At 41.2% G+C, this 13503-nt stretch overlaps 1 protein-coding gene across 4 annotated transcripts in view; it reads right to left on the reverse strand.

Moving 5' to 3' along the window:
- Nucleotides 1-1357: 1357 nt before the first annotated feature.
- Nucleotides 1358-13503, reverse strand: part of LOC141273527 (uncharacterized protein C8orf76-like) — a 71888-nt gene continuing 59742 nt past the window's right edge. The window contains exons 4-5 of one of the 4 annotated variants that reach the window (XM_073685509.1): nt 12449-12581; nt 1358-1824 (exon numbers count right to left, since the gene is read on the reverse strand). In XM_073685509.1, the coding sequence (XP_073541610.1) occupies nt 1669-1824; nt 12449-12581 (289 nt within the window). In that variant the 3' untranslated portion in view covers nt 1358-1668. The remainder of the gene's footprint in view (nt 1825-12448; nt 12582-13503) is intronic. The other 3 variants (XM_073685507.1, XM_073685506.1, XM_073685508.1) reach the window with 3 other exon arrangements.

Raw genomic sequence — 13503 nt, forward strand, 5'->3', positions numbered from 1 at the left:
ATAGATAATGGGCCCTATATAATACTCCATACATAATGGGCCCCATATATTGTTCAATAGATAATAAGCCCCATATGATACTCCATACATGAGCCCCATATATTGTTCAATAGATAATGAGCCCCATATAATACTCCATATATAATGAGCCTCATATTGTTCAATAGATAATAAGCCCCATATAATGCTCCATACATAATAAGCCTCATATATTGTTCAATAGATAATGAGCCCCTTATAATACTCCATACATAATTAGCCTCATATATTGTTCAATAGATAATAAGCCCCATATAATACTCCATACATAGTGAGCCTCATATATTGTTCAATAGATAATGAGCCCCATATAATACTCCATACATAATGAGCCTCATATATTGTTCAATAGATAATAAGCCCCATATAATACTCCATACATGAGCCCCATATATTGTTCAATAGATAATGAGCCCCATATAATACTCCATATATAATGAGCCTCATATTGTTCAATAGATAATAAGCCCCATATAATACTCCATACATAGTGAGCCTCATATATTGCTGAATAGATAATGAGCCCCATATAATACTCCATACATAATGAGCCTCATATTGTTCAATAGATAATAAGCCCCATATAATACTCCATACATAATGAGTCTCATATATTGTTCAATAGATAATGAGCCCCATATAATACTCCATACATAGTGAGCCTCATATATTGTTCAATAGATAATGAGCCCCATATAATACTCCATACATAGTGAGCCCCATATAATACTCCTTACATATAAAAAAAAAAATCAAATACTCACTGCTGGAAGCAGGCCTGTCTCTTCAGCGTCTTCCGACTCTCTGCACTGGGACTGCTCAGCAGAGGGCGCTCTGTAGTGACGTCATCGCGCCCTCTGCCCTGAGATGTCACAGAGTAAGAAGACGCAGAAGACAGAGGAGCAGCAGAGGAACAGGGAGAGGTAAGAATTGCAAACAGTTTAAAGCACTGGGGAAGGCCCAGTGCAAGTGCCCATTCGCTGGCATCAGGCCCAGCTGACTCATGGGCCCCATAGCGCGCTGGTTTCCCAGAGGGTGAGTGGGCCCCCTGCTCGCTCAGGGCCCAGGCACTTGCCCGGGTGGTGATGCCGGCCCTGGGTACAACACATACGGCACCCGTTTTTAACTGATCCGATGCAATGATTATGTAGGAAACTGTATTCATTTACAATCATCCAGAGCGTGAGAGAAAACAGCTACAACATTACTGAATAAACAGAAACCCTGCAAGTATAAGAAAATGATTTTATTAAAAATATTTTGCATATCAATCCAGTTTGAAAAAAAATAACTTATTAAGCATTTTTTGCAACGTAGCAGTCCACATCTGACAGACTCCTGTAACTCTGGACACAGTATAATAGTCTGGCCGCTGTTCTCTAGCAGGACCCTCTAATGATAGAAGCAGAACGGCATACTGGATCTCGCACAACGCTACCTGCATGCCATCTGATTGGCTACTGTAAGTGCTCCAGCCGTATAAATATCACTATGAATACAATATACTCCGAAAAGATGTCAGTGATGACTGTGAAGTAAAAATATTGTCGCCCCCATTGAGCAGGAATGATTAGAGATGGACAAGCTCCAGTTGGCAGACAGTCAGTGATGGCGGAGAGCTGATCATCTTTACTCGCTGCTCATTAGGAAAGTGGTCGCTTTCTGAAACCATTTGACTCTGAACTCGGTGTCAGACGGCATTATGTAAGAGGCCAATGTCTGAGTGGTTTTTGTGTCCATTTGTCCTTCCTCTGTTCTTTCTGCCAAAAGATCCTCACCCATAATCTAAGGATTAAAATAAAGTTGAATTGTTACTAATAATTTTTTAAATTTAGCAAATGAATTGAATTTCATAAATTAAAAGAAAACTTTCCCTCCGATGTCCACAAAACTGAGCGCCACTACATAAGCCACAAATAGTCTCCCCTCTCTCTCCCAGTCTGTGCAGCGGACAGGAACCATTTAAATGGGTGCAGGGCCGATTTTAGATAAAGTGGGGCCCTGTTGAAAAGTTTAAAGTGGGGTCCGAAATGCTGACATACAGCACCACACAAACATTTAGCTTGTATTTACATGCCCTGAGATCAGGCCGCTAAACAAGCGCAATCCACAATACTGAAGCCGTTCGACGCTTGTTTCCCAACCTCTTTACACCAGCTGAGGAAGAATGATGGATACAGAACAATCACTAATAGATCAATCTGTCCCCATACAGCATCATGTTATCAGCAGCACATCTGCAGGTTACACCGGGCAATGTGCTGCTGAGAACAAGGATTTTTGTTCTGGCATAAACAATCCAATTACTCGATGAATAGGCAGCATTTTGCTTGTTTAGTATAATACATGCCATAGTCCTCCATATTTTATAATGTGCCCCACAGCCCCCCATATTGTATAATGAGGGCCATAGTCCTCCATATAGTATAATACACTCCCGATAGCCCTCCATATAGTATAATGCACTCCCCATAACCCTCTATATAGTATAATATACTCCCCATAGTCCTCCATATAGTATAATGCACTCCCCATAGTCCTCCATATAGTATAATGTGCCCCACAGCCCTCCATATTGTATAAAGTGGCCCATATTCCTCAATATAGTATAACACATTTCCCATAGTCCTCCATATAGTATAATACACTCCCCATAGCCCTCTATATAGTATAATACACTGCCCCATAGCCCTCCATATAGTATAATACACTGCCCCATAGCCCTCCATATAGTATAATGCACTCCCTATAGTATAATGTACTCCCCATAGTCCTCCATATTGTATAATGTGCCCCACAGCGCTTCATATTGTATAATGTGGCCCATATTCCTCCAAATAGTATAATACACTCCCCATAGCCATCTATATAGTGTAATGCACCTCATAGTCCTCCATATAGTATAATGCACTCCCCATAGCCCTCCCTATAGTATAATGCACTCCCCATAGCCCTCCCTATAGTATAATGCACTCCCCATAGCCCTCCCTATAGTATAATGCACTCCCCATAGCACTCCCTATAGTATAATGCACTCCCCATAGCCCTCCCTATAGTATAATGCACTTCCCATAGCCCTCCCTATAGTATAATGCACTCCCCATAGCCCTCCCTATAGTATAATTCACTCCCCATAGCCCTCCCTATAGTATAATGCACTCCCCATAGCCCTCCCTATAGTATAATGCACTCCCCATAGCCCTCCCTATAGTATAATGCACTCCCCATAGCCCTCCCTATAGTATAATGCACTCCCCATAGCCCTCCCTATAGTATAATGCACTCCCCATAGCCCTCCCTATAGTATAATGCACTCCCCATAGTCCTCCCTATAGTATAATGCACTCCCCATAGTCCTTCATGTAGTATAATGCACTCCCCATAGTCCTTCATATAGTGTAATGCATTCTCCTCAGTCCTTAATAGAGTATAATGCAGCCTCCCTATAGTATAATGCAGCCAAACATATAGTACATATAATATAATGCAACCCATAGTCCTCGATAAAGTATAATTCTGCCCCCCCATAGAGTATAATTCAGCCACTCCATACAGTATAATGCAGCCCCCTAGTTCTGCAGTATTATGGTCACCATGTATAAAAAACAAATACATACAATACTCACCTCTCGTTCTCCAGCTGCTCCATGCTCTGCAGGCATAGTAATTCCCCCGCTGTCGATACAGTTCAATGCGCGATGCGGGGGGACGAACTCACGGGCCCTATAGCGGCACGCCACTGGCTGGGGGCCCCAGGCAGATGCCTAGTCTGCCTGCCCTTACGCCGGCCCTGAATGGGTGTCCCATGCTGGAGACCACGTCCCGTGTCCTTACGTGAAACTGCCTCAGCAGAGGAATCTAACCATCTGTTTGGATCTATAATGTAGGTAACATGGCAGACATTGGGGAGATTAAAAGAAATGCAAGTGCAAAGTGAACACTTATGTTTCAATTGGCACTTGGAAAATTATATATATACACACACGTGTGTGTGTGTGTGTGTGGGTGTGTGGGCGTGTGTATACAGTACAGACCAAAAGTTTGGACACACCTCATTTAAAGATTTTTCTGTATTTTCATGACTATGAAAATTGTACATTCACAATGAAGGCATCAAAACTATGAATTATATACTTAACAAAAAACTGTGAAACAACTAAAAATATGTCTTATATTCTAGGTTCTTCAAAGTAGCCACCTTTTGCTTTGATGACTGCTTTGCACACTCTTGGCATTTTCTTGATGAGCTTCAAGCGGTAGTCATTGGAAATGGTTTTCACTTCACAGGTGTGCCCTGTCAGGTTTAATAAGTGGGATTTCTTGCCTTATAAATTGGGTTAGGACCATCAGTTGTGTTGTGCAGAAGTCTGGTGGATACACAGCTAATAGTCCTACTGAATAGAGTGTTAGAATTTGTATTATGACAAGAAAAAAGCAGCTAAGTAAAGAAAAATGAGTGGTCATCATTACTTTAAGAAATGAAGGTCAGTCACTGTGAAAAATTGGGAAAACTTTGAAAGTGTCCCCAAGTGCAGTTGCAAAAACCATCAAGCGCTACAAAGAAACTGGCTCACATGAGGACCGCCCCAGGAAAGGAAGACCAAGAGTCACCTCTGCTTCTGAGGATAAGTTTATCCGAGTCACCAGCCTCAGAAATCGCAGGTTAACAGCAGCTCAGATTAGAGACCAGGTCAATGCCACACAGAGTTCTAGCAGCAGACACATCTCTTCAACAACTATTAAGAGGAGAATTGTGCAGCAGGCCTTCATGGTAAAATAGCTTCTAGGAAACCACTGCTAAGGACAGGCAACAAGCAGAAGAGACTTGTTTGGCTAACGAACACAAGGAATGGACATTAGACCAGTGGAAATCTGTGCTTTGGTCTGAGGAGTCCAAATTTGAGATCTTTGGTTCCAACCACCGTGTCTTTGTGCGACGCAGAAAAGGTAAACGGATGGACTCTACATGCCTGGTTCCCACCGTGGAGCATGGAGGAGGAGGTGTGATGATGTGAGGGTGCTTTGCTGGTGACACTGTTGGGGGTTTATTCAAAATTGAAGGCATACTGAACCAGCATGGCTACCACAGCATCTTGCAGCGGCATGCTATTCCATCCGGTTTGCGCTTAGTTGGACCATAATTTATTTTTCAACAGGACAATGACCCCAAACACACCTCCAAGCTGTGTAAGGGCTATTTGAACAAGAACGAGAGTGATGGGGTGCTACGCCAGATGACCTGGCCTCCACAGTCACCAGACCTGAACCCAATCGAGATGGTTTGGGGTGAGCTGGACCGCAGAGTGAAGGCAAAAGGGCAAACAAGTCCTAAGCATCTCTGGGAACTCCTTCAAGATTGTTGGAAGACCATTTCCGGTGACTACCTCTTGAAGCTCATCAAGAGAATGCCAAGAGTATGCAAAGCAGTCACCAAAGCAAAAGGTGGCTACTTTGAAGAACCTAGAATATAAGACATATTTTCAGTTGTTTCACACTTTTGTTAAGTATATAATTCCACATGTGTTAACTCATAGTTTTGATGCCTTCAGTGTGAATGTACAATTTTCATAGTCATGAAAATACCGATAAATCTTTAACCACTTCGCGCCAGAGCCTGTTTTTGCCTTCGTGACCGGGCCAATTTTTTCAATTCTGACCACTGCCAGTTTATGAAGTAATTACCCTGGAACGCTTCAACGTATTCCCCTGATTCTGAGATTGTTTTTTCGTGACATATTGTACTTCATGATAGTGGTAAAATTTCTTCGATATCACTTGCGTTTATTTGTGAAAAAATCGGAAATTTGGCGAAAATTTTGAAAATTTTGCAATTTTCAAACTTTGAATTTTCATGCCCTTAAATCAGAGAGATATGTCACACAAAATAGTTAATAAATAACATTTCCCACATGTCTACTTTACATCAGCACAATTGTGGAACCCAAATTTTTTTTTGTTAGGGAGCTATAAGGGTTAAAAGTTGACCAGCGATTTCTCATTTTTCCAACAAAATTTACAAAAACATTTTTTTAGGGACCACATCATATTTGAAGTCACTTTGAGGGGTCTTTATGACAGAAAATACCCAAAAGTGACACCATTCTAAAAACTGCACCCCTCAAGGTGCTCAAAACCACATTCAAGAACTTTATTAACCCTTCAGGTGCTTCACAGGAATTTTTGGAATGTGGAAGAAAAAAATTAACATTTAACTTTTTTCACAAAAATGTTACTTTAGACCCAATTTTTTTATTTTCACAGGGGTAACATGAAAAAATGGACCCCAAATTTTTTTGTGCAATTTCTCTTGAGCGTGCTGATACCCCATATGTGAGGGAAAACCACTGTTTGGGCACACAGCAGGGTTCGGAAGGGAAGGAGCGCCATTAGACTTTTTGAATGTAAAATTTGTCTGAATAATTAGCGGACGCCATGTTGCGTTTGGAGAGCTCCTGATGTGCCTTAACAGTGGAAACCCCCCACAAGTGACACCATTTTGGAAACTAGACCCCTTAGGGAACTTATCTAGATGTGTGGTGAGCACCTTGAACCCCAAGGTGCTTCACAGAAGTTTATAATATTGAGCTGTAAAAATAAAATTTTCACATTTTTCCCACAAAACCGTTTTTCATCCCTTAATTTTGCATTATCATAAGGGTAATAGGATAAATTGCACCATGAAATTTGTTATGCAATTTCTCCTGAACACGCTGATACCCCATATGTGGAGGCAAATTACTGTTTGGGCACATGGCAGGGTTTGAAAGGGAAGGAGCGCCATTTGACTTTTTGAATGTAAAATTTGTTTGAATAATTAGCGGATGCCATGTCACATTTGGGGAGCCCCTAATGTGCCTAAACAGTGGAAACCCCCCCCAAGTGCCACCATTTTGGAAACTAGACCCCTTAGGGAACTTATCTAGATGTGTGGTGAGCACCTTGCACCCCCAGCTGCTTCACAGAAGTTTATAATATTGAGCCGTAAAAATAAAATTTTCACATTTTTCCCTCAAAAAATGTTTTTCATTCCCTAATTTTGTATTATCATAAGGGTAACAGGATAAATTGCACCATGAAATTTGTTGTGCAATTTCTCCTGAACACGCCAATACCCCATATGTGGAGGCAAATTACTGTTTGGGCACATGGCAGGGTTTGAAAGGGAAGGAGCGCCATTTGACTTTTTGAATGTAAAATTTGTTTGAATTAGCGGACGCCATGTCACATTTGGGGAGCCCCTAATGTGCCTAAACAGCGGAAACCCCCCACAAGTGCCACCATTTTGGAAACTAGACCCCTTAGGGAACTTATCTAGATGTGTGGTGAGCACCTTGCACCCCCAGCTGCTTCACAGAAGTTTATAATATTGAGCCGTAAAAATAAAATTTTCACATTTTTCCCTCAAAAAATGTTTTTCATTCCCTAATTTTGTATTATCATAAGTGTAACAGGATAAATTGCACCATGAAATTTGTTGTGCAATTTCTCCTGAACACGCCGATACCCCATATGTGGAGGCAAATTACTGTTTGGGCACATGGCAGGGTTTGAAAGGGAAGGAGCGCCATTTGACTTTTTGAATGTAAAATTTGTTTGAATTAGCGGACGCCATGTCACATTTGGGGAGCCCCTAATGTGCCTAAACAGCGGAAATCCCCCACAAGTGCCACCATTTTGGAAACTAGACCCCTTAGGGAACTTATCTAGATGTGTGGTGAGCACCTTGCACCCCCAGCTGCTTCACAGAAGTTTATAATATTGAGCCGTAAAAATAAAATTTTCACATTTTTCCCATAAAAAATGTTTTTCATTCCCTAATTTTGCATTATCATAAGGGTAACAGGATAAATTGCACCATGAAATTTGTTGTACAATTTCTCCTGAGTACGCCGATACCCCATATGTGGGGGAAAACCACTGCTTTGGTGTACGGCAGGGTTCGGAAGAGAAAGAAGCGCTATGTTGGCTGGGATAGGCAGCAGACACCATGTCACATTTGAAGAGTCGCTGACATGCCGAAACAGCAGAAACCCCCACAAGTGACCCCATTTTGTAAACTACACCTCTCAAGGAATTCATCTAGGGAAGTAGTGAGCATTTTTTAATTTTTAAATTTATACCATTGGGCAGTGAAAAAAGCATAATTATATTTTTACCACAAAAAAATGTTTTACCCTCAGATTTTACATTTTCACACAGGGCAATGGGTAAAAATGGTGCCGAAATGTGTCACACAATTTCTTCTAAAAGTCTCAATACCCCATATGTGGCTGTATCGTACCGCTTAGCCATACGGCGAGATCTGGGAGGGACGGAGCGCTATTTGACAATTGGAGAACAAATTATTGTAGAATAGGCATTTGGATTTGGGAGCACAAAATTTTCTGAATTTCTTTTGGGGGGCAAGGGTCATTTTGCTTTTCCAGAGCCTTTCTGCTACCAGTAACTTGGAAGTCCCTTATATTTTTAACAGATGATGGACCTGAGTGGGGACTAGCTTTTTTTGAGGACTGAGTTGAAGCTTTTATTGGGAACATTTTACGTAACATTTATCCGGCGCTCTAGGCTGAGCACTTACATCGGGGTTTCCATCTAATTTTCCAAGTGATGTAATTCAGATGAAACCCCTGCAGGATCCATTCACTGTAATGAGGCAGCAGAGTTACTCTGGACTCCGTCTGGCCTCTGTTTAGTGGTGTCCTTTTTTTCAGAAGTGCACAAAACTGTGGCCAGCCGCACTTTTATGCACGCCTAAAACAAATGACACCGTGGGATCCCAGGCTAGACGGCATCCACAGTGGCCTATATCTGCCTCATTACAGGGAATCTTCCATCATGGGTTCTGGCTGAATCACGTATTTCAGAGATTTACACGGAAACTCTGGTGTACGTGCTCAGCGCAGAGCACAGGATAAATGTGAGCAGAGCCTTACTGGGATCTTTGGGAGACATAATAAACAAATCAGTAGCAGGTGAATAATATTTGTTTTATTTATTTTTTATGCCGTTCCTAGTGTGATATAACTGATTAGATTTCTTTATTCTTCGGGTCGGTGCGATTACAGAGATACCAGATTTATATCGGGTTTTTATGACTGACAGCTGTCACACACTAAAATACGCTTTTTTTGCAAAATCTAGTTTTTGCATCACCATATTTTGAGAGCTCTAATTTTTCCATATTTCGGCCGATAGAGTCATGTGACGGCTTGTTTTTTGCGGGACGAGTTGAAATTTTTTTTGGAACCATTTTTGGGCACGTGACATTTTTTGATCGCCTTCTATTCCGTTTTTTTGGGAGGTAAAGTTAACAAAAACAAACACTTCAGGAATTGTTTTTTGAGTTTTTTTTTATGCCGTTCTGCGTGTGGTAAAAGTGATCAGGCAGTGTTATTCTTCGGGTCAGTACGTTTACAGCGATACTACACTTACTGTATTTTTTTTATGTTTTGGCGCTTTTACACAATAAAACAATTTTATAGAAAAAAAAATATTTTTTTTGCATTGCTTTATTCTGAGCGCTATAACTTTTTTATTTTTTGGCTGATGGAGCTGTATGGCGGCTTTTTTTGCGGAACAAGATGACGTTTTCAGTGGTACCATTTTTATTTCTATTCTGCTTTTTGATCACATTTTTTTCCACTTTTTGTTTGGCGATATGATGAAAAAGCATATTTTTTTGCTCCGTTTTTTATTTATTTTTATTACGGTGTGCACAGAAGGAGTTAATTAGTGGGACAGTTTTATAGCTCGGGTTGTTTCGGACGCGGCGATACCAAATATGTGTACTTTTTTTGGTTTTGTAATAATTTACGGATTTATTGGTTTAATATTTTATTTATTTATTTTTATTTATTTTGTGATTTTTTTTTTAATAGTTTAAAAACTTTTTTTTTACTTTTTTTTACATTTTTACTTAGTCCCTGTATGGGACATTAATTTTTATTTTTCTGATCACTGATCTCATGTAATGTAATACACATATATTACATTATATGAGATCTTCACTGACTGTTTCAGTCAGAGTCTCCTGTCTGACTTCAGCTACATACAAGCTGAAGCCAGACAGGAAGGACACCATATATGGCAGAGCTGGAGGCGGTCATGTGACCTCCAGCTGCCATAGCAACCCCAGGTCCTCAAACGAAACGGAGGTCTTCGGAGGTAAGTAAGACGACCCCCTCTCTTCCTGCTGTCTCCTATATGCCGCGATCACTATAGATCACAGCATATAGAAGACAGCAAAGGGTTAACATCACTGGGACCTGATCTAATCAGGTCCCGATGATGTACCCTGTCAGAGCTAACGCTCTGCACCGGAATCGCAGTGCTTGCAGGACCCTGGGGGTCCTGAGCACTGCGAGACCACCCACCGTTTTTAAACGTCGGCACTGCACAGAGCCCGGCAAGCGCCGACGTTTATCTATAGTGGGCGGTCGGGAACCGGTTAAATGAGAAGGTGTGTCCAAACTTTTGGTCTGTTACTGTATATATCCAGAATGTGTGATCAAGGGGTGCCATCCATACCAGAATGGGGGATCAAGGGGTGGCATGCATACCAGGATGGGGGATCAAGGGGTGCTATGCATACCAGGATGGTATATCAAAGGGGTGCCATGAATACCAGGATGGGGGATCAAGGGGTGCCATGCATTCCAGGATGGGGATGAGAGCCACGTATACCAAGATGGGATGGGGGCCACACATACCAGGATGGAGGATATTAACAGAATTGGGGGACATTACCCCAATACCAGTGTCAGCAGCAGACTCCTTCCCCTATAACAGGGCATCATGACCACATTTTTTGCTTAAATGTTTTTCTCCTCTAAAATCTAGGTGCGTCTTCTAGTCCGAAAAATACGGTATACATACACACACACACACATATACATACACTGGTGTGAAAAAGTGTTTGCCCCTTTCCTTGCATATTTGTCACACTTAAATGTTTCAGATCACAAAACAAATTTAAAATATTAGACAAAGATAGCACAAGTAAACACAAAATGCAGTTTTTAAAAGGAAGGTTTTTATTATTAAGGGAAAAGGAAATCCAAACCTACAGGGCCCTGTGTGAAAAAGTGACCCCCCTCCCTCCTTAAAACATAAATTAACTGTGGTTTGGTGAACTTTCCTAGACGTGGCCTGCTCATCAAAATTACCCCAAGAGCGCAGCAACGACTCATCCAAGAGGTCACAAAAGACCCCACAACAACATCCAGAGAACTGCAGGTCTCACTTGCCTCAGTTAAGTTCAGTGTTCATGACTCCACCATAAGAAAGAGACTGGGCAAAAATGACACGCATAGCAGAGTTCCAAGACAAAAACCACTGCTGAGCAATAAGAACATAAAGGCTCATCTCAGTTTTGGCAGAAAACATCTTGATGATCGCCAAGACTTTTGGGAGAATACTCTGTGGACTGACAAGACAAAAGTTTAACTTTTTGGAAGGTGTATGTCCCATTACATCTGGCGTAGAAGTAACACTGCATTTCAGAAAAGGAACATCATACCAACAGTAAAATATGGTGGCGGTAGTGTGGTGGTCTGGGACTGTTTTGCTGCTTCAGGACCTGGAAGACTTGCTGTGGTAAATTGAACCATGAATTCTGCTGGTTAACCAAAAAATCCTGAAAGAGAATGTCCGGCCATCTGTCCATGACCTCAAGCTGAAGTGCACTTGGGTTATGCAGCAGAACAATGATCTAAAACACAGCAGTAAGTCCACCTCTGAATGGGTAAAGGAAAACAAAATTAAGACTTCGCAGTGGCTTAGTCAAAGTCCTGACCTTAAGAAAGCAGTTCATGCTCGAAAACCCTCCAATGTGGCTAAATTACAACAATTTTGCAAAGATTAGTGGGCAAAAATTCCTCCAGAGTGTTGTAAAAGACTCATTGCCAATTATTCCAAACACTTGATTGTAGTAGTTGTTGCTGAGGGTGCTTCAACCAGTTATTAGGTTTAGAGGGCAATCACTTTTTCACACAGGGCCCTGTAGGTTTGGATTTCTTTTTCCCTTAATAATTAGGATCTTCATTTAAAAACTGCATTTTGTGTTTACTTGTGTTATCTTTGTCTAATATTAAAATTTGTTTTGAGATCTGAAACATTTAAGTGTGACAAACATGCAAAAGAATGAGAAATCAGGAAGGGGCAAACAACTTTTCACACATACACATACACATATACATATATTCTTCCCACAATGTCACATTCACCGCAGGAGAGAGGGATTGGTAAGATGGGACAACCATTACAAACCAGCCACCTGATCAGACGTTATTGAACACCTTTCCAGAAGCTTTAATCAATCTTATCTACTGTTATTTTCTGAAGAAAGGAAACAAATGTCCTAAAAATAAAAAAAAATAAAAATGAAAGTTAAAAAAAATAATAGGCTCACCTCCACTATGAGCCTTTTTTGTTCTTCTAATAATCCAAGCTTTCCTAATTGTTCTTCTATTTGCTCCTGCGTCTTCATATTCCTCTCCAGCACAAATGATGCATGCTGGGGCTGTAAGAGCTGTAATAGAAGCCTAGAAGAACGATCAGAGGTCAGGCCCATCTGGTTACAGCAAGAACACAGATACACGCTGTATAACACAATGGTATGGAAACAAGATTTTATAAGGAGTTATCAAACACTTTTATACTCCACTGGATAGGTCATTAATATAAGATAGGTGGGGTCCAACCATCGGTCCCCCGATGATCAGCTGTCATCACCTCTGGCAAGATGCAGGCAATGTTCAAAGTGGAACAAAACCGCTCCGTACACTGCGGCCGCTGCCGGGTGCAGACCAGCTATTGAGCAGTACCGGAGGAGATCTGCAGCACCAGGCAGTGGCCACTGGGGTGTGCTCTGTTCACAAGTTACATCCGGCCATTGCTAGAGCTATAAACAACTTATTGGTGGGGAGCCAAGAGTCGGACCTACAACGATCTGATATAGACCACCTATTTTATGCATAAATCATCTGCATTAAAGTATTAGAGAACGTCTTTAAGAGCCCTGCATTTTCAGAGCCAAACTTCAATCAACATCTAATAACCAATTACAATGTCTTTCTTAGGACTCGTTCACACGGATGTATTTTCAGTACGAAAGTTGTCTGTGGAACAAATGGACGGCACTCAGACCAATGGTATTCAATGGGAAAGTGCAGATGAGTCTTTTTTTTTTTTTGTCACTGATCGAATCTGTGTGTGAGCAAAAAATAAAGAAAGGAAATGGCAGCATGTACTCGTTTCATCTGTCAGACAAGATTCACCCATTCAAGTCTATGGGTACAGAAAAAAATCTGCTTTTTACAGATACATTGCAATCCTGTAGCCCTGGAAACTGTAAATGGTTAAAAAGCCAGATTAGATCTGGACTGCACATGGATGACAAGTGAGAAAAGAATTCTCCCACTTTTCTGGATGAAACTCTGAATGATATTTTATCTGCTTGTGTGA

The sequence above is a fragment of the Phyllobates terribilis genome, unplaced genomic scaffold (assembly GCF_046119375.1).
Source record: "Phyllobates terribilis strain yellow unplaced genomic scaffold, ASM4611937v1 Scaffold_5__5_contigs__length_657084704, whole genome shotgun sequence".
Taxonomy (NCBI): Eukaryota; Metazoa; Chordata; class Amphibia; order Anura; family Dendrobatidae; genus Phyllobates; species Phyllobates terribilis.